Source organism: Rutilus rutilus, assembly GCF_951802725.1.
Source record: "Rutilus rutilus genome assembly, chromosome: 22".
Lineage (NCBI taxonomy): Eukaryota > Metazoa > Chordata > Actinopteri > Cypriniformes > Leuciscidae > Rutilus > Rutilus rutilus.
Genome location: NC_140227.1, coordinates 4,588,394 through 4,616,376, shown reverse-complemented (window position 1 = coordinate 4,616,376; position 27,983 = coordinate 4,588,394). Strand labels below are relative to the sequence as shown.

Here is a 27,983-nt window from a genome sequence, read left to right as displayed (position 1 = left end):
TCTCTTACTGATGTCAAAATGGCAGTGTTTATATATAGCCCATCATCAATAGTTCTGGTTGACTCTTCCCAGTGACTTGAGTCTTTTGAATCTGTTTACCAAAAAGGTTCTTTTAGATTTGCCTTTTTCTGCAGGTTATATTGTACATATGCCAGTGGGTGGTGACAAGATAGTGTTTTAAATGAGTCATTGAGTCGTTCACAAGTTTGAAATGTAAACCAGATTGAATCACATGCTGATTTAAACGGCTGAATGATAATTCGTTTTGTTCACCAGTGAGATGTCCCACTTGATTTATTCACAAACAAAATGCTTCAGTCGATACAGTTTGTTCACAAGTGAAATTTCAAGTCTAATTTAGTAAAGGGATAAGCTTTAGTGAAAGGAAAAGGAATTAATCATTCACTTAAAAGTTGTTCACATTTTTTCACAAACGACACACCACTACATCATCTCAAACAATTAGGGAACATCTGGCACACTAAGTCCCGCCCATTTCCGCTGACTCCTGTTTAATGCAAAGTACTGGTCAACCCGCTCAATATTATTCTGTTAGATGCTGATACATTTTTATTTATTTTTTATTCTTTCACAGATCCTGTTCGACCAGGCCCAAAGATCCGTAAAGCAACAGTTGCACAATTTTGTGAAGGAGTGAGTTCTTTCTTCTTTTTCCTGCCCTTGTTTCTGATTTCTATTCCATTTCCACTCTCCCTGTCCTCTGTGATGTGTGCGTCTTACCCTGTCATCTGTGTCCACGCAGGGATGTTCGAAGGTTTAAAGAGACAAAGAAGCAGTTCGATAAGGTTCGGGAGGATATGGAAATCGCCCAGGTGAAGAACGCACAGGCGCCTCGCAACAAACCGCATGAGGTGGAGGAGGCCACCAGCACCCTCGTCACGACCCGCAAGTGCTTCCGACACCTCGCCCTCGACTACGTGCTTCAGGTATTTCACAAATCAATAACATCTAAAATTGTAAATCCCCAAAATGATGAAAACAAGGGATGGTTTACCTAAAAATGAAAACTTCTGTCATCATTTACTCACCCTCATGTCATTCCAAACCTTTTGGAGAATGTTTAAACTGTTTTTGTCTATGTAATGAAATTCAATGGGGTCCAATGTTTTTTCATTGTATGTACAAAAAAAAAAAACCTTTAAAAAGTCCAGTCACAAACTCTGTGTTTAGGCCACAAACATTTAATTTTCTGTCTCCATAAAAGCTATGCCAGTTTCTTGGATGCTATTTTTACTTGGAAATGGCCGTCAGCCTCCAGTCCTCGCGGCAGCGGTCTGACGGATTGGACCTGACCGCTTCTTCCCATCTTTACTCGGCCATCATTAGCTCTCATTTCATAACATAACGCGACCTACTTTGAACTCTCCAGGCTTTGTGTCCTGTGAAGGCTGTGATTTTATGGTTTTTCCTCATTTTAGTCACCATCCATGTTCTGTTTTTAGTGAACGCGGTTGGTTGACAAAGATTGCTGTAATGGCTGTACTATTTTGGTTAAGTGACCCAAGGCTGTTTTGGTAAAAAAAAAAAAAAAAAATCTAGATGTTAGAGTGTTTTTCATTTACTATAGAGCAGTGTTTCCCATCCCTGTTCCCGGAGACACACCAACAGTGCGCATTTTGGATGCCTCTCTTGTCTGACCCGTATATTTCAGGTCTTGGAGTCTCTATTAATGAGCTCAGGAGTTGAATCAGGTGCGTTTGAACAGGATGAGTTGAAAATGTGTAGTGTTGGGGTAAGTTTACATCAAAACAATCTAGTAAATGTTGTCAAAACGATCCACATGGATCCACTTAAACGACTAAAAATGCTGTATTCTGCTGCCAGGCCAGTAGTTGGCGATGTCACGTTATAAAGAAACACTACGCGCCTATAGACTGAACACGTAATGCGTACGTGCATGAAAAAACGCATGGTTTCCCCCGAAAAACCACCGTTACCATTTTCACAAATTTGTGTTTTTGTAGTTTACACGGAGATGTTAACAGTATCGGTTTCAAATTCTTTCACTTTGAATCCCTTTTACACGAGTTTGCGTTTTCAGGCCCCCAAAACGCTGTTGTCGTATAAATAAATGGCAAAAACACATTCACATTTCATAGTTGAAAATGTTGTTGTGTAAATGGACCCTCATTGTGCCTCCAGGAATAGGGCTGGGAAACACTGCTGTAGAGAAATGGTCATTTCTGTTTTAAAAGGATGTTAAATATGTTTAATATGTGAACAACAGGACAACAATTGGCTGTAGTGTTTCTAATGGCCACTGTGTGGAGCAGGATCATATGTAATCACATAAAATTAATGAACAAGGCTAAAAATGTGCTGGTTATGGGTTACAAGTGCCAAGAATGGATTGTGTGCCAGTGCCAGGGCCCCCAAAAGTCTCTGGGTGCCTGTTCTTCACCAGGGTCCTCTCGCCTCATGGGACAATAATCATGCCAAAAATGGCTAGTTTGAACCTAAATGGCTGAGTGGGCTGGCAACCAAAGGTTGTAAGTTTGAAACTCAAGATACTTTGTATTTGCACAGCTAACATGTGCTTCTCTTGATATCTTTCTCAGATCAATGTTCTTCAAGCCAAAAAGAAATTTGAGATTTTGGATTCGGTGAGTGGGTTAAAAAAACACCACATTAAACCAGCGTTCTCCTTCTCCACAGTTTGTGTGTTGACGGTTTTCTCTCTCCTCCACAGATGCTGTCGTTCATGCAGGCTCAGTACAGTCTGTTCCAGCAGGGCTTCAACCTCCTGGACGAGATCGACCCCTACATGAAGAAGCTGGCTGCCGAGGTGAGATAGATCTGCAGATCTCATTAACTCGCGCTCATTAGGGCCCCTGTGCACCTGCTGTCCCGGGACACCTGCGCCTAATGCTGGGCATGTGCTGACGGGCCCCAGGCTCCACATTAACACAGGCCTAATGAGTGAAAATGAGGGATAATGTCTATCCGTGAGGGTGACGGGCACAATGCATCTGTCTGAGACAGGCTATGCCCGGTACACATTGTACGATTTTGGGCTGTCCAGACGAAAGATGACCAATCGTGGCGATTTAAATGGTGGATTTAAACAGTCTTGAGACCAAAGATAGCCTGCGATAGGTTTCTGACAGTGTCAGGAATTTAGCATGATCATCTCACAGTGTGTTTGCTGCTACAACCATCTACTGACTAGCCAATAAAATGCATCATGAGCGTATTGATCAACGCGACATGGCTCTAAAACTTAAAACTAATTTCCTTAAGCTCCATATGCAAAATTGGCATGCCAAGTTCACCTGCTCACATTGACCGTGTCCGTATTCTCCTCTTTCACGTTCTCCACTTTTTTCAGTGCACATAAAAAACACAATTGCCAAAGTGCGATTCATCTTGCTCTAATTGTTTGATTACTTCTATACTAACTTGCGTCGTAGCCTACAATTCATTAGGTGTCATTATCATACAGTCATACATGCATGTCGTACCCAAGTTTATTATATCCATGTCGCACAGTGTGATTTGTGATGATCTCATAGGATTAGCAGCATTAAAGACAAGCGTTTCCATTAACCGATGTTATGCGACTAAAACTTCATTTTTTCCTCTCGCCATTAGTAAAATCATTCCAAAATGGAGGTTTATGTACTAATCCCAGCCACTGCACTAGCCATTATTATTAATGGAAGGAGATGTATGTGTGTTTTCCAAGCATTAATGGTAAGAAACGACCCTTATACTTGTGAGCGGCACATATGAGGTGTTTCTGGGTGTTTCTCCCTCATTTCTGCTTCGAGGTCTTGATTGCGGCATTTATTTGAGGTTTAGAATCCATTATTCCTGTAATTATTTTGTCTTGCATGAATTTAATAAAGAACTCTATCTCGTATTCTGCCCAAACACACCGCGTCATCTACGTCAGGTGACCTGTAAATGCGAAAAATTTCTTTTTCGAATTGCCTGAAAAACCACCTCATGCGAGCATTAAACTTTTTTGCGAAAATTACTTCCATTAAGCGTATTTTCAATTCCCAATTTCAATTTGCGCAATTTGAAGGGTAATGGAAACGCGGCTATAGATATAAAACAAAATCAACTTTATAACCCAATGTCGTTTGTGTTTCAGTTGGATCAGCTGGTCATAGATTCTGCTATGGAGAAGAGAGAGATGGAGCACAAACACGCCACCATACAGCAAAGAGTGAGAACATCTGCTTTCTCTCCTGTGTCCTTCCTCATTTTACACATCTTTCCATATCCTCCATCTTTCTCACTCTTTCTTTTAATTCTTCATTATGTCTCTTTCTCCTCTTCTTCTAACTGCCTCTTTCCATGACGTTATTTCAAGACATCAAACGAACAAAACAACTATTTCACAAACCCACATCCCATACAATCTTCCCACCTCAGATCCTCAGTTTAATTTGACTAGACAGATCTAGGTGACTTCTGAATTATTAATCCTAAAATAAAAAAAGTTTTTCTGCTGAGAATCAGGTGTCAGGTAAAGTTATTTCCTCTGAAGCAGTGACACACTTCCTGTCATAATATTGTCCTCTCGCTCAAGCCCTTTGCTGTCATGTTCGTGCTCATCTGACAGTTCGCATAAACGTCAGCGTGTCTGAGGAACTCGGCCGCTAGTGATAATTCAAGAAGAAAGACTCTACCTTCATGTGTTTGTGTGTGTTTGTGCTTCAGCCTCATATGTTCACATCTGTTTGTTTATAGTGCCTTTTGTTCAAAGTGCTTCATCACCATATCAATAAAGGATGATGTCCTGCCCTGTCCAGATCTCTGCGGGAATTTGGCCCTCAAGACACACACACACACACACACTCGCTAACGTCCATCTGCTAGCACACTGCTAGCCAGCAGGGCATCGCTGCCAACAGACCCGAGCCAGAAACTCTGACTTTTCCATGCGACCCTGAATCTTTATCTCAGCTTGTCTTTGTACAGATACCAGTATTGATAACACATTTCTAGACAAAAGCAGATTTAATTGAATCGGAGTTGTGTGTGTGAAGGCAGAAACCAATTCTGAAATAGATCAAAACACCTCACAGTGATGGAGAGATCATCAATCATAATTTTGTGACAGCGCAGGGACTATTTGCATTGATCATTGGGATCTGGACGGGGCAGTTTGCCTCCGTTAATGATCTAATGTCCATTACCAAGATAATGGATGTGGTTTATTCAGACCTGTGCACAGTTGTTTATGAATGCATGCATGCAGCGAATTGGAAAAATGATCAAATCTGAACAATAAGACACTAATTTTCTTTCTCTTTTTCCTCACTGTCTGATCTCGTTGTGCCACCCAACTTCCAGACTTTGATACAGGTGAGTCCATTTTTCCTAATCGACAGGATGAATTCTCACCCTGGCATAGACAGACGAATGAATGGTGGCAATGCTCATTTTGCTCTTGGTTTGGAAAATAACCAGAGTCCAAAAGGAAAAACATTCTAATCAATGGGAAGTAAATTGAGGAAATCTACCAGCCACTAATATGCCGTGCCTACCATGAAACTGTATTTTGGATTATTTTATAAAAAATATTTTTTGTTAAGGAATTATATAGCTGGTTTTAACAAACAGATTTAGTCATTGTCACTCAAATTAAAAGATAATCTTTAAAAACACTAGTAATTTAATAACACGGCTAAATGCGATCTTAATCCAATTTTAACATCAATTTTTTTTTTCATACCATATATTATGTTATGACGCCTTAATTCGTGTACAGACGACAAAATGTCAAAATGATCCCGTTCACACGGATCTGCAAAAACTTTTAAAAACACTGCATTCTGCAGCCAGACCAGTAGATGGCGATGTCACTTTGTAAAGAAACACTACACGCACAAATTCATGTTTGTTTTTTTGTTTTGTTTTTACATGGAGACGGTAATCAGAGAATGTCTAATAAGGCGAGAAGTTTCACTCTCAATACACTTCCGGCTTCTGATATAATTTTTTGTCTAGTAATTTGAATGTTGTATTCGAAAGGAGATGCAAAGAAATTACACATTGCTGGGTGTTAGATTTTTTTAGAGTCACTTATTTGCTTAAATTTTTTTTTTAAAGTGTCAATGACGTCATACACATCGTACGACCAGAGATACTGCTTTACGGCAATCCTTCAGTCACTCTGGTGCTTTCGCGCTCTGCACTTTGTTTTCTCTGGAGGCATCGACAACACAGCTGACGCAGGGGAATACACGTGCTAGACGAGTTTTTGTTTTGTTTGTTTCTGGTCCCGCTTCGGATGCCACGATGCCATCAAGCGGTATCTCTGGTCGTAATCAGTCCTTCACTGACCAATCAGCGTTCATTAGCAGAATGCTAGCGTGTTATGGGCAACAACAACTCAACCTGTAAGAAATCGAAAGGACATAAGTACTCGTTTATTCAACTTTCGACCTATAACCCATGTTGAACTTGCAAAATCTACACTCAAATCTGAGATTTCTCAACGGCAGTCGGGTGAAAGAGACAAATTTAGCCGTCTAGCCCCATAGACTCCCATTCATTCTGCACTCATGGCGATCGCCCCCAGTGGAACTCTGGTGGAACTACAACCAAAATTCGGTACAATTGGACTTAATAGGGAGTGGGCAGGCTCTCCGTAGACGGGCTCTGCGGTAATGGTATAGTTTTTTAAAAACGTTCACTTTGAAACCCGATTTTGAAAGTTTGCTTTTCAGGCCCCCAAAACGACATTGTCATATAAACGGTCACTTAATCGAATTTTAAAATGAAAATGTCTTATTCCATACAGTATATTACGCTGTGACTTGATCTAAATTCACTTGTAGCATTAAAATGATTGATTTTAGTTATATTTTAAAATATTTTAGACAAAAATACAAATAAAATACTACACTTTATTTAAACAAAAAAGAAAAAAAGTTTAATATCTGTCATTTATCGGTTGTTGCTAATAAAGATACAAGCTTACTTATATGCTTAGTTAGAAAATTAATTTAGTGTTGAAGTAACGTTACATTGTGCATTTTTTTTTGCATTTTGTAGATGCTTTTATTCATTTTATTACAGTACATTTAGATTATAAATGTTCCCAGATATCAAACCCCATGACCTTGCTAGCGTCAGGCTCTACCGGCTTCTCAGGTTTCAGTTGTTTCTCAACGAATGTGTTTTTATGAGGTAGTTCAGTCAGGCTTAGGGATGAATTGATTCATAATCTATAAAGAATTGCTTTATGGCAGTCACATGCCCTGTTTGGTGTAATCGGTGTGAGTGTGAGCAGGAGGAGGAGATGGTGACGTCACAGAATAACATGGACAGTACAACATTTGTGCCGTTCAGGTTGTTTCATTCCTTTAGTTACAATCAAACAAGAATTTTTCCTTGGAAAAGACATTTTGATGTATGTTTGATGTATCTACAGCAGCATTGTAAATTACATATACTTTTTAGAGAGTAAGTATTATCAAAAATAAGTCTTGACAAAAAGCTGGCACCAGAAATTGATTTCCATGTGTTTTGAGGCTGTCAGAGCCACGTGAGGCCGAACCTTCCTCCTCGCCCGCGAGCTTTTGCGTCACTAGGACACTTGGGAATTTCATCTCAGCAGAGCTCTAAGGAGCTTATGAAACTCTAATGAAATCCAAAAACTGATTTTTCTATGGACTTCCTCTTCTTTTGTATGTGGATCCAAAGCTCTTCAACTCATATTTATATTCATACCACTTAAAATCTTAGTAAACTCATATTTTATTATAAACAGAAGATAATAATGAAACGAGTCTGCAAAAATGTAAATATCACAAAACTCTCTCTCTCTCTCTGTTGATGTGTGCTGTTAAGGATAGAAACTAGGAAGAAGTATTTTAACAAATTTACAAATTTAAAAGAGTTGGTTTGTGGATAAAAGACATGATTTTAATTCGTAAATTGATTAAAAAATACTTTAAAATGTAGTTCATACATACAATGACTTGATGATCTATTCTAAGATCTTTTTTTTAATAATTTAAACTTTTGGGGGGCATACAGTCACGTGGTACCACTGACTAGATAACATAATAAAGAAAAAAGCTTCATTACCACCGTAATGCATTGAAAATCTGCATACGATTTTTGTATTCCCATGTCCGTTTGGACCCGGTGGAATGTCAGCTTATAAAACAGTCTTAATGTAGTATTTTTCAACTAAAACCATATCGTATCTGATCAATAACTTCTCATTAATGAGCAAATGTGCAAAAAATCTCAAGGTTTTAAATGTCACCATATTACTACACTTGCCCCCTTTTAACCCTCTGGTGCTGTTTTGTAATTTTTGACAGAAAATTATGTTTTCTTTTAAATCATTTTTTTTACTTAATCGGAATGGTAAGAAACTTGATAAAAGTTTTGGCACTTGCTATGTGAACACAAACAAAAATCATGGACATGATTCGAAAAGATTAAATGGTCCTGAAAGAAAGTCACACTTGTGCTCCTCGTGGTCAAAAATGAGCAAATTGGAAATGAATGGGAGACGAATTTCATCTAGTGGAAGCGTTTGGTACTGCATCCAAACAAATTCTTACTGAAAGCTCATTTTTTTGAGAAATCAACTTCTTTAGATTTTTGGCTTTGATTTTCTCACAGTTTTAGAGTAAAACTTGTTTTGGAAAATATATATTTCATATAAAAATTTAAAAATAGTACTTTTTTTTTTAATGCTGACCACAACTGTATGTATGCCTTCCGCGTCAAAATGGATGGGGTTTTAAAAGAAAAAAATGATCGACAAGAAAACTCTTAAATTGTTAATAATCTTGTATTGGTAATTACAAATGTTCATATTAAATTCATGCGGTGCAACTAACATGCTGCTCCAGGTATGTCTGTGTTGAGAGACTCGAGTCAGCCGAGGTCTGGAAGTGTCTCAGTGGGCACTTTGCCTACTTCTGCCCTGGCCAACACCGCTAAACATAGCAGATGGCAGAGACCCCATGCTTAGGGAGGGCAAGAGTTGGCGCGCCAAAAACATGGACAAATTAGTGCCACCAACTGTCTCGAACAGGCGGAGCTTGATTCAAGAGCGCTGCACACTCAAGTGCACACGTGTGAGTGTGATTGTCTGCAGGGCAAGACTGTTATCTAGAACATGACTTGCAGATGAATTGAACCTCCTGTTTCTGTAACAACAACAACAACAAGATTTTAGAGGCCAACATGAGGTAAACATTTACATGACAAAATCTGATTGGAGCCTCAGCAGAGCAATTTGATGTGCCATCCTGTTTTTGTGCACATCCAAGCTGCTTTTGCCAGTAATATAGACTCATTTGGACTTCTTTGTGTGGGGACAAGACTTGAATAGCTTTGTATTAATGGTATAAAAGCATAATAAAAGTCATAATAAAATTTGTATTATTGTTCATAATAAAAGTTCTTATTCATTTTCCCCTCCTTCCAAGCTATCAAAGCTATCTTTTTCATCAAAAATGTTTTTGTTTTGTGACCAGTCATAGCATAATTTGTGCATCGAACTTCATTTTTTGGTGAACTGTCTCTTTAAGAGTGCACAAATATTTATAGAAAAAGAATTTGCCCAAAAAGAAGTTGTACACTATCGTTTATACATATTATATATACATATATATATAATTCAACAAGGATGCATTAAATTGTTTACTGTTTTTACTGTACTTTTGATCAAATGAACATCATAAATTAAAAACTCTTACCACCCCCGTTCTTTAGTACATTAGTTTATGTATAATAATGGTTTTCAAAGTTACGAGATAAAAGGAAAAGCAGATGTTAGAGACAGCCAGAGTACAGGGACAAAAATAATTGTGTAACAAAAAAGGGAATTTGAATTACAAAGAAAAGTAGGTTGCCAAACAGCTAAAGAAAAGAGCGAGGAACATTTGACCTGCGGATGAAAGAGAGTGAGAAACTAATTTGGGAGAAAGAGAACAGCTGTAAAGTCAATAATAAGCTTAAAGTGTGCAGTACGTTTCGTCCCGTATGTTCTGCCCACTTCCACAAAACAGCATGTTGTCCGGTGACATGTTGACCCTGAGGGGTGATTAACATTTCTACCAACTTCAGTCACACAGCCTGTGAGAAAATGTTAATCACAGAGTGTTATTTTAGTGCCATTGAGATACTGTTTTATATATATTTGGCATGTTTGGCAACTAGCTGAAATAAAGATTTGTTTATTGTTGGTCATATAAACATATGGGTTTCTTATGGGTTTCTTCTGTCTTGGTCCTAGCTAGACCTTGGGTTTCCTTTTCAAAGATTTGTTATCTTTAATTTAATGTTTATTTTAAGTAACGGTGGGGGGTGGGGGGATTTTTTGTTTCATGACGGGGTCGTGATCACCCTGTCAGGGTTTATTCTGAGATGTACATCATCCCTTACTTGGATGCAGGTCAAATGTCCAGATATCTGCTGTACATCTGATTAAACACCACTTTTGGAAGTGGCTCCGAACGGATGCGTTAAAATTGTATCTCGTGCGGATTTTTGTGTTTACACGTGTGCAACGAATTCCGATGCGTGTAAAATTGTAACAAAACATTGTGCCTATGTTTCAAGTTCTGTTTTCAGTGTTTTGTGTTATAATGCTTTAAATATGAATTTAGGTGGAGGGTGAACCAATTCAAGTGTAAGGATAAGGAGATGCGCTTCCCCTTTAAAAACACATTTAAATAGATTTCCTTGAAATAGTTTCAAGTTACATGTCACTGCACAAAGTTACATGTCACAATGCAACCAAATACAGAAACGCACTGCAAATACTCACAACACAACCAAATACGGAAAAGCGCTGCAAATACTCACAACGCAACCAAATACGGAAAAGCGCTGCAAATACTCACAACACAACCAAATACAGAAACGCACTGCAAATACTCACAACGCAACCAAATACGGAAAAGCGCTGCAAATACTCACAACGCAACCAAATACAGAAACGCACTGCAAATACTCACAACGCAACCAAATACAGAAACATGCTGCAAATACTCACAACGCAACCAAATACAGAAACGCACTGCAAATACTCACAACGCAACCAAATACAGAAACATGCTGCAAATACTCACAATGGCCCTCATTTATCATTCTTGCGTAGAAACGGGCGTATATGTTGGCGTAAGATTATGCTTACACTCTTCTCACCGCCTGATTTATGAAGCTGTGCGTACCTTTGAAATCCAGGTGTACGCAATACCTGCGCTTGATAAATGCCGCGGCTGAAAACGAGCGTCATTAGAATAACACGCCCCTATATATTCAAGTCGCCGCTCCCCCCACGCCCTCATTTTACGCCATGGACACACGGAAGACGGCAAAGAAGAGAAACTTCTTTGAGAAAGCGAAACCAGGGAAGTGCAAAGAAACAAAATTGATTTCTAGATTTTTATTAATGACGCTTATTGTTATTTAGAAGAAGAATGTCGTTATTATTATTATTATTATTATTATTATTATTTAAAAGAAGAAGAATGTCATTTTTATTATTTTGTCAGTCTGAATTATTTTTTTGGTCATTGAAAGCCTTTCATTACTAAACCCAGTCCGTGCACACCTGCCGGGCCTAACCCTGGCCTAACCATCGTTTCAAAGAATAGTACAACGGCGAGCGCGTCGAGTATAAACGCCTCGTCCGTTTGGGGAGGTGCGCGCGCAGTCTGCGGAGACTCGCACTGCGGAGCCAGGCGAAAGTATAAACAAGGCTTGAAACGTCAGGTAAAGCGCACAGGCTCGCAACTTAAGGAATACATATGCCTACAATTCAAATGCTTTGGTAAAGTCACACAAATTAAACATTGAAGTCCATGTTGCACAAAAATAAACACTGAAGTTTATAATTACTATGTTGTTGTTTTTTTTACAGTGGGTCATAATATATCATATCTTTTAGTTTGTCAGTGCGTTTTGTGGTGTTAGGAATTGTTTTTCTGCGCATTCCCGCACCCAAAACGTGCGTACACCACCTCCTGAGCTGGCGTAGGATTTGAGCGTGCCGTACGCCAACGTCCATATTGATAAATCTCAAAGTCACCGTGGTTTTGGGTGTACGCCAGGTGTACGCTGGAAATTTGGTGTACGCACTTTTGATAAATGAGGGCCAATGCAACCAAATACAGAAACATGCTGCAAATACTCACAATGCAACCAAATACGGAAAAGCGCTGCAAATACTCACAACACAACCAAATACGGAAAAGCGCTGCAAATACTCACAATGCAACCAAATACGGAAAAGCGCTGCAAATACTCACAACACAACCAAATACAGAAACGCACTGCAAATACTCACAACACAACCAAATACGGAAAAGCGCTGCAAATACTCACAACACAACCAAATACAGAAACGCACTGCAAATACTCACAATGCAACCAAATACAGAAAAGCGCTGCAAATACTCACAACACAACCAAATACAGAAACGCACTGCAAATACTCACAACGCAACCAAATACAGAAACATGCTGCAAATACTCACAACGCAACCAAATACAGAAACGCACTGCAAATACTCACAACGCAACCAAATACAGAAACATGCTGCAAATACTCACAATGCAACCAAATACAGAAACATGCTGCAAATACTCACAATGCAACCAAATACAGAAAAGCACTGCAAATACTCACAATGCAACCAAATACGGAAACGTGCTGCAAATACTCACAACGCAACCAAATACGGAAAAGTCCTGCAAATACTCACAACACAACCAAATACGGAAACGTGCTGCAAATACTCCCAAGCAACTCAACCAAATACAGAAACGCTCTGCAAATACTCCCAACGCAACCAAATACAGAAACGCTCTGCAAATACTCACAACACAACCAAATACGGAAACGTGCTGCAAATACTCCCAACGCAACCAAATATGGAAAAGCGCTGCAAATACTCACAACACAACCAAATACGGAAAAGCGCTGCAAATACTCACAACACAACCAAATACGGAAAAGCGCTGCAAATACTCACAACACAACCAAATACGGAAAAGCGCTGCAAATACTCACAACACAACCAAATACGGAAAAGCGCTGCAAGTACTCACAACACAACCAAATACAGAAACGCACTGCAAATACTCACAACGCAACCAAATACGGAAAAGCGCTGCAAATACTCACAACGCAACCAAATACAGAAATGCACTGCAAATACTCACAACGCAACCAAATACAGAAACATGCTGCAAATACTCACAACGCAACCAAATACAGAAACGCACTGCAAATACTCACAACGCAACCAAATACAGAAACATGCTGCAAATACTCACAATGCAACCAAATACAGAAACATGCTGCAAATACTACCCAATGCAACCAAATACAGAAAAGCACTGCAAATACTCACAATGCAACCAAATACGGAAACGTGCTGCAAATACTCACAACACAACCAAATACGGAAAAGTGCTGCAAATACTCACAACACAACCAAATACGGAAACGTGCTGCAAATACTCCCAACGCAACCAAATACAGAAACGCTCTGCAAATACTCCCAACGCAACCAAATACAGAAACGCTCTGCACATACTCACAACGTAACTAAATACAGAAACGTGCTGCAAATACTCACAACGCAACCAAATACATAAACGCCCTGCAAATACTCACAACACAACCAAATACAGAAACGTGCTGCAAATGCTCACAACGCAACTAAATACAGAAACGTGCTGCAAATACTCACAATGCAACTAAATACAGAAACGTGCTGCAAATACTCACAACGCAACTAAATACAGAAACGTGCTGCAAATACTCACAATGCAACTAAATACAGAAACACACTGCAAATACTCACAACACAACCAAATACAGAAACGCACTGCAAATACTCACAACGCAACCTAATACAGAAACGCGCTGCACATACTCACAACGCAATGTGGAAGGGGTTCAACGGAACCCCAACAAGTGTCAAACCTGCTTATTGTTCAGTGTACTCGCCAGTGGTGTTGTTAATGACCTGGTGAGTTTTTAAAAAATAATTTTAACATCCAGATCATATGTGCGTTGTATTTGCAGTCCTTTCTGTATTTGGTTGTGTTGTGAGTATTTGCAGTATGTGTTGTCAAACTGATGATGTTTTCTTAATTTGCTGGTGTCTTCTTAATCTTCAGCTGCAGCGCGTTGAACTCTCTCAGCCACCATACAAATCCACAAAAAAAATCATGTTTTTTGCTGTTAGTAGTAAGTTCGCTGAATGACCATACTATTAGGGGACACGCTGTGACGCTTTTCCCGAATGGGCCTGCACAGACTCCTCCAAGCCCAAGACGTGTGCTATACTGACCTCGCCCAGTAGCAACTACCTAGCAATGCATAGCGACACGCTAAAAACCAATCAGAGCACCATAACATCTGACAATCATAAGCAGCATCCTGCCATTGTCTCAGTGAGTTTTGCATAGACAAAATCTTCAGAAAATGTAAACTATATATCCAAAACATTTTCTTTCTAAATGACATATAAGCAGACAGTGAACGCGGCCAGCTGCGATTCCTGAGCGAAGCCGTGGGCGGAAGCATCCTGTTGATTTATCAGATGATTTATCTGCAGAGATGCCTGAACAGTGTCTCTCTGGGCGTCCCACCACCTCACGGCTTTACTACCTCCTCGTGTTGCATCTGTCACTCCTAACACATGCACACACATTAACTCACTCCTCTCACACTGGTCTTATTCACATGTAACGCGCTTGTGGCACCCTTGGGGTTTCTCTTTCTCAGTCTCTCACAGAGTTACGCTGTTTTGTAGACTCAGCTGCACTAGGTGTGTGTATGAGCATGCGGTGCTTACATAGAACACATAATGTGGCAAATAAAGGACTGTGAACCAGATTGCATTTCGCAATTATTTCATAAGCTATAGGGGAACATAAGCAATTTTGTTTCTTTGTGTTGAAGGATTTGGCAAATAATTTTACTTGCAAAATGTGCAAGTTCACTTTTACCTCAAACCATGTTTGAGATGATGAAAAGGAGAAATCTTTTCTACATCTACTTGAAAACACGTGCCAATTTCTTAGAAATGTGATCTTATTAATGTTTCATGCATTTATACAAAAAAAGTTTATTCTATTTTCAACAAAAATGTTATAACGTAATATCAAGATTTTTTTTTAAATATTTTCCATTATCATTACTTTTGTTTTACTATTTACAATTATTTTTATTATTATTATTATTATTATTTTAAATGTAATAAAACAAAAAATTAAATAGTTTGTTGTTTTTTTCACAAAAAAATGGAGTTACTCCATTTGACATAAAAAGATTAAAATATCACACATTTTCGAACTTTTTGACCTTGACTTAAAAAGTTCATATCATTTTCTGTTTCATTGTTTTCTTGTCACAAACACACACACAGAAATGAACATTTGCATATTGGTTACACCAAACTGAATTGAATTTGGTGGACACAGTCTACAATCTATTTGTAATATTTTGTAATACATTTTTTATACACACAAACATATTAGTTATTAATATATTATATTTATTACAAACATGTTATATATAATTTTACAATATAATGTTTCGTAATACATTGCTTTCTAAATTAAATGCTCTACTAATGTTATAAGCTAAATAAATTGATCTTATGGCACTAATTAAGGTTCATCCAGTTTAGGTGGAGTAACTTGTCATGGTAGAAACAATAAGGGCATTTTATCTTAATTTGTTTTAAAATTAAGGATTTAAAAAAATTTATTTTAAAGTTTGTTAGATTTAAAAAATATATCCTTAACAAGTGGAATACCTCATGCAATCCATCCACTTGTTAGAGAGTGTGAGAGCTGGAAGAAAAGGCTTCTCAGGAGGGGTTTAGGGGGCAATAACGCTTGCTTGATTAAACAGCAATGGTCCTGCGCGCTTTCAGACAGATGGACGGGCCATTTTAAAACGCGACTCGCGCGAGTGGGGAGCGCGCTTGAGCACCTCGCGCTCATAAATCCGCGAATGACGCGGTGCTTCTGTACGTGGCGGTGGAATAATGTTTGCGGTCGGCTCTCTGACTGAGGTCAGGGGGCAAAGCGAAGAGCAGGGCACATAAATCGACAGCTGTATGCTAATCGTGCATATTGAGCGGTAGATGGCTGATGCGCAGGCTCGCCGCTGGCATTCGCGTGTCGCACGAGGGCAATGAAGCGCGTGCCTTTGACTTTGACGTGAGATGACTTCACTGGCTGAGACAACACTGAGCTCTTAGGGAAAATTGCTTGTTGCTCAATTATTACTGATGCTTCTGGATAAACATTTTTTTAAAGATGAAGATATTCGGGAGGTTGAAGTATGCCCTGGTGAGTTAGAATAAATGATTTGTGCTTTGTCAATATCTGTTGAGATATTATTTGTTACACGTACTGGTAACACATTTTATTACTGTATTTAACTTTAATGTTTTCTTGAGTAATCAGTATATGTCATGTATTTTTTAGTTAGTGTTTATTGAGTATTTTACTTATTAATATCTTCAGTAGCCTACATTATTTATTTAGTACAGATGTATTCGATCTTTTTCAGGCCAAGGATGCCTTAGTGGATGGAGAGAAGAAGCAGGGACTATAACTATACTATAAAACCGAGTGTTGCATTTGAAATATAACCTATAAAACACTCTTATAGTGCCATATTAAGCAAGCATGACATGAAATAACAGGCTGATATTATGAAATTGGACAATTTATTAAACCTTTAGACGAAACATTTTTAAAAAATCTTTTAAAAAGGTTTGCATATGTTTGAGTTTGAGTATCATATTTGATACATCAGGCTTTTATAGCTCATATATGATATAGGAGAAAATGGAGCTCATACTAAGGAGGAAAAAAAAAATATTCAGAGACCCAATTTGTTGTTGTTTATTTGTCCAAAACAAATTAAATGAAATTCTGAGAGTTTGTAATGTGAATCAGTATGATTTCTTTGTATAACACAGACTACTTATATAAAATGCATATAAATATCAGTTGTCTGAAATTGACATGTTGTTATATAATTATGTAATTCTTGTTTTTTTACACGTGTTTCTGTAATCGTTAGGTGTGGGGTTAGGGGTTGGTTCAGCCCATTAGCCTGATAGAAAATCAATGGAAATCTATGCAATGTCCTTACTAATATAGTGAAACAAACGTGTGTGTGTGTGTGTGTGTGTGTGTGTGTGTGTGTGTGTGTGATCGGAGCACAAAACTTGAAACATCCATTGGAAGGTCAGTGTCATTGATGTTGGAGGAGAATCATTCATTGAGCATTTTAGAAAACATCGCTAACATCTCAATAGCAACACAGTTGGTTTATAGATTGAGCAATACCTCAAAGTCAGAAAAGCCATTAAGAGGCTGCCGGTCATTATTGATTGAAATCAGAGGGATTAGATATGGCTGCTATGGTCATGGGGATTATGTTTTGACTGATAGGGATTAAGTTTTGTCTTTTGTCTGTCTCGCAGAAGACTTAACAGAACAATAAGGGTCCTCGGTACTGACTGACAAGGTTTAGTTTCTGTGTGTGCCTGAATCACGTAGAGCTGCTCTGTTTTGCGTGACAGGATTTTGCCTACGATGACTCCAAAGCGGAATTCAACATGGATGCTCCCAATGGTGTCGTGATGGAGGGATACCTGTTCAAGAGGGCGAGCAATGCTTTCAAGACATGGAACAGGTAAGAACAGGCTCGAAATGTTTGACTTTCCATGCATTTTTTGGAGAAAATCTGATAATGTGTTTTCCTCTCGTACCAGGCGATGGTTTTCGATACAGAACAGTCAACTAGTGTATCAGAAGAGACTAAAAGTAAGTGGTTCAACTTTGCTACATTCTTCTATAACCTATATCGAACCCTATATAGAGCCATAAAGAGTTCTGTCAGGTGCTTCGTATATTAGAACTTTGTAGGGGTTCATTTTCTGAAAAAATAAAATAAAATTGTTGATTAAAATTTAATGAAACAGCTCATAAACATACTTTATCACTTATAAAAAACATTAAAGTATTGTGCAATCATTTAAGACATTTCTCCTTATATAGAACCTTTTTGAGTCAAGAATGCTAGGGTTCTATATAGAACCGCACTTAAGTGTAGAGTGTAGGATTCAGATGTTTACTTTACAGATACTTTTACTGCTTTCAAGTGCTACAAATGACTATTGTGACCTGACATTGCAATCTGCTGTGTGTCGTAGGACGTTTTGACTGTGGTTGTGGAGGACCTGCGGCTTTGCTCTGTGAAACCATGTGAGGACATTGAGAGAAGGTTCTGTTTTGAAGTGGTGTCACCTACAAAGTGAGTACTGTGTCATGTGTGTGTGTGTTTGGGTATGTACGGTATCTAATATGCGAATCAACCCCCATCAGGAGCTGTATGCTGCAGGCTGAATCGGAGAAGCTCCGTCAAGCTTGGATTCAGGCGGTTCAGGCCAGCATTGCTTCTGCCTACAGAGAGATTTCTGAAAACTATTACATAGAGGTCAGTCTTACTAACAACTGCTCTGAGAAGCTGTATATAATGCCTCAGTGTCACACTATGCATGGCATTTAACATCAATATGAACTGTAAAACTGGTGAAAGTCATTTCAAAGTTCAGATCAAAGTTTGGAATTGGGTCAGTGACAAAATAGTCACTGTGTCTAAAATAAAGAATAAGAAAAATCGTTTACAATTTGATTTTAAATCCTCATTTAGAGCTCTCAAAAATGTACTAAGTTTTTTTTATTATTATTATTTTTTTTACCATTTCAAGCAAATTGAATGACTTTAAAAATGCCATGTGGTATAATAAAGTAAAAATTATAATCTTCCTTACACAATGAATACACTTGAATGTACACATCATAAGTTTTCAAATATGTTTCAAGGTAAATATCATAAATTATTAAATCAGAACAGTTTTTACAATCAAAACTAATTTGTCTTTTTATAATTATCAGATGTGATGTCATTTCCTGTTTTATGATTGTTGTTTTTTCGCACCACGACAGGACAAAATACATTAATATTTTCAAATATTACTAATCAGTGAAGCACTTATGCCCCCCCACCCACACAAAAGCATACATGTCTTGATTACCCCCCCCCCCCCCCACACAATTTTTTTTTACATATCATAAATGAATAATTAGAAAAATATAATAAATAATTATTAAATAATAAATATCATTAGATTTGGGTGGGAATTGTGGCATTGTATAATCTGTACTAATCTGTATTTTGCCTTTTCATAAAAAAAATCTAATTATTGACCTTGACATACAGTTATGAGGATCTTCATAGGTCCTTTCTGTGATGTCATTTCCTGGTTTATGATTTTTTTTTTTCTGTTAGTCACACCATATGACAGAACAAAGGTCTGTTGAATATTAATTAGCAGTGAAACACTTATGCCCCTAAAAATACGTGAGTGTACACGTCTTAAGTATTTTCCAAAAAGTTTTAAAATATATTTTGTAGATAGATATTCAGACAAGTATTATAAATAATTAATTCATATAATATTACATTTGGGGGAGTTTCACCACATGGCATTATATGATCTGATCTAACCTTGCTTTGTCATAAAAATATCTAATTATTATAAGAGGCTTACTGTCCTTGAGACACAGTCATGAGGGTTTTCTCTCTGTAATGTCATTTCTTGACTTCTTTTTGTACGTCGGTCGCACCACATGACAGGACAACTTTGTATAAATGATTATTAAGCAGTGAAGCACTCCCCGCCAAATAAATGATCAAAAACAATTAATTCCTCATTTTATGTATGAATAGCATGCCATGCCATTGACCCTATTACATAAATTGCATTTGACATAGTTGTGTATTTTACATACGTATCAGTAATAAACTCTTTGTACTGTTTGCCAGCGTCTGGACAGGACAGCTTCTCCCTCCACGAGCAGTATCGACTCTGCTAGCGAGCCGCGGGAGCGTATAGTTAGAGGAGAGAGTATCTTACAGCGTGTGCAGTGTCTGCCGGGAAACGAGATCTGCTGCGACTGCGGCCAGGCCGACCCGCGCTGGGCCAGCATCAACCTCGGCATTCTGCTCTGTATCGAGTGCTCTGGCATTCACAGGTGAGAGCTCGCTTCCTTTTTGGATGTTATAAAGTTATAAGTTATAACACAAAGCAATATAAAACAGGTCATTGTTAGTTCAGACATCTTACAGCCGACATACAGGGCTAATTCCAAATGGTGATTTTGCGCCCTTGAAGGGGAAACATTTCGTTAGCCTCATAGCGTAATTGCCTAAGTCATTTTTTTAAAAAATATTACGTAGGCAATTATGCTATGAGGCTAACGTTTTGTAGGAACGTACCGAATGAAAGTGAACAACCGAATCCCTTCAAATCCGTTAGCATAATACATTTATCATATTAAATGTTTAAAATGTATCATATAATTTTATTATATATGGTCATGTGACCCAGGGTGGCGAATCCTCGTGATTCATTGTAAAGCTAGATGGTGGGAGAGGTCGAGTTAACGTATACCTCAATAATTCAGGTTGTGTTGTATACGTGTTATATTACACATATTTGTGATATATTACAAATATGTTTGTTATGCATTTCATATAGTTTAAGTAATTTTCATAGGTAATAATTGTGTTAGATACATTAGGTAAATGTGAATGCCTGCTGTGCCCAAAGACGAGAAGGCAAGTTTTAAAGAGGAAACATACACACACACACACAGGGCCTAAAACTAACTTTTTGCCACACCTGCCAATGGTCGGTGACTTAAGAAAATTTACCGTCCATAAACATGTTTTACCGCCCATGAAACTCTTTTTGCAAAAACAGGCAGTAATGACGCCAACATTTTAGATATCAGTGAAAATTCACAATTCTCTAGCTATTCCAATTTCGATACCATAGCTAAAATTACTAGCCTTACTAATATACATTAAAAAAATTATTAAAGACAAATAAACAGTCAGTAATAAAATAAGAACCAATAATCAAATTACAAGCAAAAGCACAAATAAATACAATATAACAAATATATAAATGAAATATACAATGTTTTTCAGGTAGGTTTAATTAATGAAACAGAAATTTAATGAAAAACGCAAATGTAAAATAACACTGTATAGATTAAACATCCTTATTAAAGTTACAAAAGTTATTCAGTCAAGAACAGAGAGTGATTTAAAAAAAAAAAAAATTGTCTTTTGTTGTTTGAATAACATTAAAAACACAGACAGCTGCAGGAATATTAGGCTGCTGTCACTTTAAGAGCGAATGACAGATCTAATATAAGACATATGACTATGTTTACTGGGATACTCTCTATTTTTTTGACAATTTTGTGTGAATTTGTCCACCCAATTGCAAGAAGACATAAAGGAGAGCTCTGTTTCAGATTTGCGCACACAAAACTTTCCACAAAGAACACGAGTAATGAAATTAGCTCCCTTTCGCGTCGTCTTGTCAAAGCTTAAGCTTTCTTTAAGATGAAAGTGTCTTGCATTGTTATGATTCATAAAAATGTTACTGGCCAACTGGAGAGTGACACCGTTTTATATACTCGCCAATGCTGTTTTTTACTCTTATTTGCCGCTTGGCGAGTGTTCATTTTAGGCCGTGCACACACACGTTAAAAATGTAACTGTACAATATATATTTATATGCAAAAATTTAATTCTTAAATTGTAATAGCAGCTAATGGGGTGATGGAAACCAATCTGCATTGTCCTGGTAACATTCCAGGTGAAAATAAATGAGGAAATTACATTATTTTTCATTGCTTCCTTCACCAAGTGTGTTCCAAACGTTTTACATTATCTCACAACTGCCCTGCCTCCTCCAAAGTGCCCACTTCATGGGCCCTTCAGAGGGAGAGGGGCAAAGGGATGCTCACTTCCGATTAGAATTTGCCCACTTACTATCTAAACATCTGAGAAGCCATCTGTTTCTATATTGTTTTGACTGAAGATCGACAGGCCTTAAAGCCACCTGCGTCAGTGCGTTTATCCCGACTACATCACCCATGACAGATTGAACCCAACAGCAGAATGGCTTTACGTGAAGGCAAGCCCTCATCCTTATGACTCTCGTGTACACACTGCGTCATTCCCTCAGGGTGAAGCACCTTTTCTGCTTCATCAGTTCCTCTGCAGATTACCGGCGCCAGCCTGATAATCAGATTAAATCTCTCATACCTCCTCAACGACTGCACTCATAATACACAGAGGCATTAGATTTGATTTGCTCAGGCACGACAGGGGCTGCAGATGGAGATCTGGCAGATTCTGATGGGTTTCTACAGGAGCCTGACACAAATGTGTCCTGCCATTGTTCCACTTTGACTAGTATAAGTGAAAAAGTCATTTTTAATGTCACGGCAAAATATAACTGAATGTATCAAATGTATGTGTGCCTAAATCAGAATAATTCCATATTGAAGATTCTTGAATATAGGGTAATTTTTATGATCTCTATTCTATGTCTGCAGGAGTTTAGGTGTCCACTGCTCTAAAGTTCGCTCTTTAACACTCGACACGTGGGAGCCAGAGCTTATGAAGGTAAGACCTGAGTGATGAAGTGAGAACTGAAAGGGTGAATCTCATTTCACCCCAAACAAAAAGATATCAAAGAAAAAAATTAAGAAACTTTATTTTCATTAATATATAATACAAATTATATTAAAATAATCTAATATTAAGCATGTTCCCCCAAAAATATTCATTACCTTTTTCAAAACTTCATTCTCATTACTATAATGCAGATAAAGATATATTATTTAAGTTGTAAAGTATGCATGTATTATTGTAGTATTTGTTTTATGATCTTTAATTTTGGCTGGTTTAAATGTAAACAATATATATATAATTTATGTTTAAATAAAGAAGTTTACATGCAAATGAACTGCATAAAATTCAATAAAAATAATAATGAGAATTAGCCTACAACTAAAAAATAATAAGCGTTATGGGGGATGCTTAATTATGGAAATAGTCTTCATTTTCTTTATAAATTCACCCAAACAGTGTTGGGGGTAATGCATTACAAGTAACGTGAGTTACATAATCAGATTACTTTTTTTGCAAGTAACGAGTAAAGTAACGCATTTCTTTTAAATCTACAATAAAATAGTTACTTTTTCAAACAAGTATTGCAAGTTACTTTATTTTCCCATTTATTGACTGCTCCCCTGTCCCCATGTTGAGGGAAATCGTGCGTAAGTGCCGAGGCGTTGTGTGCGCTGTGTGTGAACATGATAGGTATTGTAGTTCTAGACTAACTGTGAACATACATTTACTCATCCCACTAGCACAAAAACAGATTCAGTATTCCTCAAAATAAATAAAAACTGTCAAATACAAACTCGGAATATTACGAAAAACTGCATTAATCAAATGTTAAACAACACAACTATCTTCTTCAACCTACTTCAACTTCTGATTCAACCTGATCTACTTCAACCATACAACTTTTTCAAAAGTAACTTTCCCCAACACTGCACCCGGTATAGTTTCCTAAAATCCTATTCTTCCTATACTATAGTTTCCTATGCTTCCATTTAATCAGATACATACATTTTAGATATGCTTATTACTTGGTTTTGGTTATAATATTTTTGACTTTTATTGATTGAATAATGCTTTATGACTGTTTTCTCTCTAGCTAATGTGTGAGCTTGGCAACACTGTAATCAACCATATTTATGAAGGCGCGTGTGAGGAACAAGGACTCAAGAAACCCGGTCCCAACAGCTCAAGGTCAGTGTGTGGCCAAATCTCTGCCATTGCATTGTATTAATGACCATAATTTATAACTTAGATTAGGGACGCACGATATATCGGCCACCATATCGGTATCGGCCGAAATATGTTAAAAATTGGCGGATATATTAAAGCCGATAAATAATGGGTTATTTCCTTCAGCTGAGACACTTCAGATGCGCACTGTTCGACATGATGGTTTTGAATTGATTGAAATATGATTTAAATCACTTCAAAAAGGAAAATACAGTCAAGTGCAACAAGTCTGTCATATAGGCTACATAAAATTATAATGAGAACATTATAATTGTGTGCTTGGGACATGGCTTTTGAATAGTGAGACTTGTTTCTGTAATAAAAAAAGTGGATTTAGATTTATCGGCCAATAGATCGGTTATCGGCTTTCAAATATAAACAAACTTCATATCGGTGCATCCCTAACTTAGATTTTTTTAAAAAATCCTTTTGATGTAATTATATTTTTATATATTGAATGTTTCATTAATAAAAGCTCCCTGTTCTGCTTCTGATGTTTTATTAGGCAGGAGAAAGAAGCGTGGATCAAAGCGAAATACGTGGAGAGGAAGTTTCTGAAGAAGATGTGTGGCTCCGAAGCCCTGGTGGAGGGGAGCAGGAAATCACGTCACTGGAGCGTGAAGAAGTGCAGGAGACACAACAGCTCCATCAGAGCCCCTAAAACACGCCGGAAATACAGGCACGATGCCGGGATCATGTCGCCAGGCAATCTCTCCGCTGGTAATGGTCATTTCTGAACATGTTTGTTCTACTCATCTGAGTTGGACAAAGTGAGAATTGGACACGGTTGTATCCAGTTCTCATGTCCAATCATCTCAAATTGACATGATGTCCTTTTCTCTTTTTTTGTCACCTTCAGCTGCAGCAGCCGCCAAGTTTCGGAGAGAGTCTTTGTTTTGTCCCGATGAGCTTGATTCACTCTTCTCTTACTTTGACACGGGCTCAGGGCCTCGCAGTAAGTTTCTTATGAGACTTTACCTTCTAAAGAGCCTGAGACAACCATGTCTATCACATATATCTCCTGCTGTCAGTGTTGGGGAAAGTTACTCACAACATTGCATTACTCCCTAAAAAGTAGCTTATCGTGTTACATAGTTACTTTTTATGGAAAGTAATGTTACATTACTTTTGTTTTTTAATAACAAAAAAAAACTTCTATTTTTGGCAAATGTAAAATCCCTTTCACACCAAAAGTGAAATGAAAAAGTCTCAGACTGAAGGAAACGCAAATTCACATCTGTACAGTAGAGGGCGCCGTTTAAAAACACCTTTCAGCTGCGCTGCCGTTCTATTGTGCGTTTCCCGAAAGCATCGTTCACCTAGCCTGGAAATCCAGACCTAAATCTGAAAGATTAATGGTCTGGCGTCGACTACTGAAAATCGGCCAGCTCGAGGGGCGGCACCAAGCATGCATTTTAAAATCTCACTGCACGCAATTGGATAACACTACGACCAATCACAACAAGTTATCGCTTAGCTTCCAGCGGAGCTAACTGATAGATCAGACTCTTACCGTGTCCGGTCGGCAAAACAGCAAAAACGCTCTTCTTGCAAAGGAACGATTCGAGCGCCGTCTTCTGTTCCTCTTTTAGATAAAAAGTCTAAATCTTTCACTGTAGCGGCCAAAGCCGTTTCAAACAACTGGTGTTCATCCATAGCCATCTTGCAATGTTTACTAATGACTTCGAGGTCACATCGCTGTCGTCATCTGTTTAGCTCGCCTCTGGCCCGCCTATATCAGATAACCCGATGTGAAACCTGCGTATATTCAAACGCACATAACTATAGAACCCATTCTAAATGCGCATGTGAACGCCATCAGCGTTTCTCACAGGTTCGCGTTTAAAGTCTGTGTAGAGGGAATGGTGTCGTCTTAGCGGCCCCTAATTTAATAACAAATGATCGTTGCGACGGAAGCAAATCAATCAAAACTAACTTTAGATGGAAATAACTTAACTCTGCTATAAAGCCAAAACAATCTCTGTTACCTTAAATTATACGCTTATCTCTGTAAAGCTGCTTTGAAGCAATCTACATTGTTAAAAGCGCTATATAAATGAAGATGACTTGACTTGACTTGATTGGTGCAGCTCAGATAGACGGGCATATTTAATGAGCATCATTACTAGACTCCAGAGTAACTCACTGAGCAAATTCAACTTGTGCTCTCGCGAGAACTCTGGATTTCCAGGGTATCGTTAGCCAACTGTGTTCGCAAGTTCTGTCGTTATCAGCATAGTTTAGCGAGTCAGTGTTTCCCAAAACCATCGCAAAGTTGTGTGGTTGGAACGACATGTGCGAACGTGCTCTAGTACGTAAGAACGAGCCTATGATTGAATCTGGAAATAAAGCAAAATAACTGAGAAAAATGAGAAATAGTCCTTAGATGCCATGTCTGTAATTTATAGCAAAACATCTAGCGTTAATTCGATCTCAAACAGTTTCATTAAAAGAAATTATTACTCCACGTGCGTGACGTCATAAACCAACGTGGTTGAACGACCGCTTTGCGACAATATGGTTTCGTGAAACAGTCGTGACTAGCTAGTTGATTTCTTCAACGATGCATCGTACTATGGTAGTGAAGCAGCGAGTTACGACGTCGTACGGGAAACACCACTGGATCGCAGAAGAATAGGATGCAGGAGAAGAAAGTTCAACTCTTTCTTCAGCAATAAAAACTAAAAAATCAAACACAAATGTGATGTGACTAAAAAGTAATTTTTGCTTATTAGTATGATTGAATTGGATTAGCAAAGGTCAGCAGCAAAGACATTGGTTAATAAAGTGAGATTAAATACATAAAGTATTTTTGCAGGTTTGCTTAATATTCTGAGTTTGCATTTGACTGTTTGTATTGATTTTGAGGAACAGTGAATCTGTTTATGTGCTAGTAAGATGAGTGAGATTTATTTATATATATATATATATATATATATATATATATATATATATATATATATATATATATATATATTTATTTATTTATTTTTTTTTTTATGTGAATGCTCACATTTAGTCTAGAACTACAATAACCGTCATGTTCACACGGCGCACACAACATATCTGCATTTACTCCTGATTTCTCTCAATATGAGGACAGGAGAGGTGTCAGTGAATAAATCGGAAAACAAAGTAACTTGCTTTACTTGTTATAAATTTAAAAGTAATGTTATTTTACTACTTACTTAAAAGGTAATCTGATTACGTAACTCGCGTTACGTGTAATGCGTTACCCCCAACACTGTTGATTTTCATAGAGAATGGCTACAGTAACATGTAGCCTGTTTCAGATTCATTTTATGATGTACTATGTGAGGAGTTTAGCACAGAATGTTTGAGAAGGTCATGGTGTGAGTAACGTGTCCCTCGCTTGGCACCCGTTGGCCCCGCAGGTCTCAGCAGTGACAGCGGGCTTGGCGGCAGTACGGACGGCAGCACGGACATACTCGTTTTCGGCTCAGTGGTGGACAGTGTCACTGAAGAAGGTGAGAAGATGTCCGACATTAGTATATCTATCTGTTGTGCGTATCTCCTTCTTTATCTTCCATGCCTTTCTGTTTTATGGCAGAGTGTGAGGACTCTGATGAATCCAGCGGAGAGGTTGATATCGAGCAGGAAGCGTCGGATCCAGAAGACGGGCGGGAGCTTGACCCGAGCGCGCTGCTTCATAAGGCGTCACGGGCGAGGAACCTCCCGGTCATGGCGGAAGCACTCGCACACGGTGCAGATGTCAACTCAGTCAACGAGGAGGACGAAAGCAAGAGTCCATTAATACAAGCCGTCACAGGGGTGAGACTTTCTGTACTGAAAAAGAAAATTGGTGTAGGATTTATTTTGAAACCATTTACACTCATAAAAATTATTACAGAGAAATCGGAGATAAAACATTAAATTAAACCTGAAGGTTTGAAGTAGAAAGACTAAAATAGTATTTTTGTCAAGCGTTATCCAGTAATTTTTCGGTGTATACTCCTTGTACAGTTAATAGTGTCAATTATCAGTGTTTACTTTACTCAGTAAATGTTTGATATCTCCATCCCTCTCATAGGGCTCTCTGATAGCCTGCGAGTTCCTGCTGCAGAATGGAGCAGATGTCAATCAGAGGGACGGACGAGGACGGGCACCTCTCCACCACGCCACGTGCCTGGGTCACACGGGGTAAGAAATCACTCAAGACTGTGACAACCTT

General features: G+C 38.1%; 1 protein-coding gene across 2 annotated transcripts in view; it reads left to right on the top strand.

Moving 5' to 3' along the window:
• acap3b (ArfGAP with coiled-coil, ankyrin repeat and PH domains 3b) overlaps nucleotides 1–27,983 on the top strand; it is a 97,546-nt gene that overhangs the window by 64,366 nt on the left and 5,197 nt on the right. For both annotated transcript variants that reach the window (XM_084395259.1, XM_084395258.1), the window contains exons 5-22: nucleotides 596–654; nucleotides 764–947; nucleotides 2,580–2,624; nucleotides 2,711–2,806; nucleotides 4,121–4,195; nucleotides 5,329–5,340; nucleotides 17,583–17,695; nucleotides 17,775–17,826; nucleotides 18,216–18,316; nucleotides 18,388–18,499; nucleotides 19,892–20,100; nucleotides 22,486–22,555; nucleotides 23,658–23,752; nucleotides 24,297–24,511; nucleotides 24,651–24,746; nucleotides 27,187–27,279; nucleotides 27,363–27,583; nucleotides 27,843–27,952. In XM_084395259.1, coding sequence (XP_084251385.1) covers nucleotides 596–654; nucleotides 764–947; nucleotides 2,580–2,624; nucleotides 2,711–2,806; nucleotides 4,121–4,195; nucleotides 5,329–5,340; nucleotides 17,583–17,695; nucleotides 17,775–17,826; nucleotides 18,216–18,316; nucleotides 18,388–18,499; nucleotides 19,892–20,100; nucleotides 22,486–22,555; nucleotides 23,658–23,752; nucleotides 24,297–24,511; nucleotides 24,651–24,746; nucleotides 27,187–27,279; nucleotides 27,363–27,583; nucleotides 27,843–27,952 — 1,958 coding nt within the window. The remainder of the gene's footprint in view (nucleotides 1–595; nucleotides 655–763; nucleotides 948–2,579; nucleotides 2,625–2,710; nucleotides 2,807–4,120; nucleotides 4,196–5,328; nucleotides 5,341–17,582; nucleotides 17,696–17,774; nucleotides 17,827–18,215; nucleotides 18,317–18,387; nucleotides 18,500–19,891; nucleotides 20,101–22,485; nucleotides 22,556–23,657; nucleotides 23,753–24,296; nucleotides 24,512–24,650; nucleotides 24,747–27,186; nucleotides 27,280–27,362; nucleotides 27,584–27,842; nucleotides 27,953–27,983) is intronic.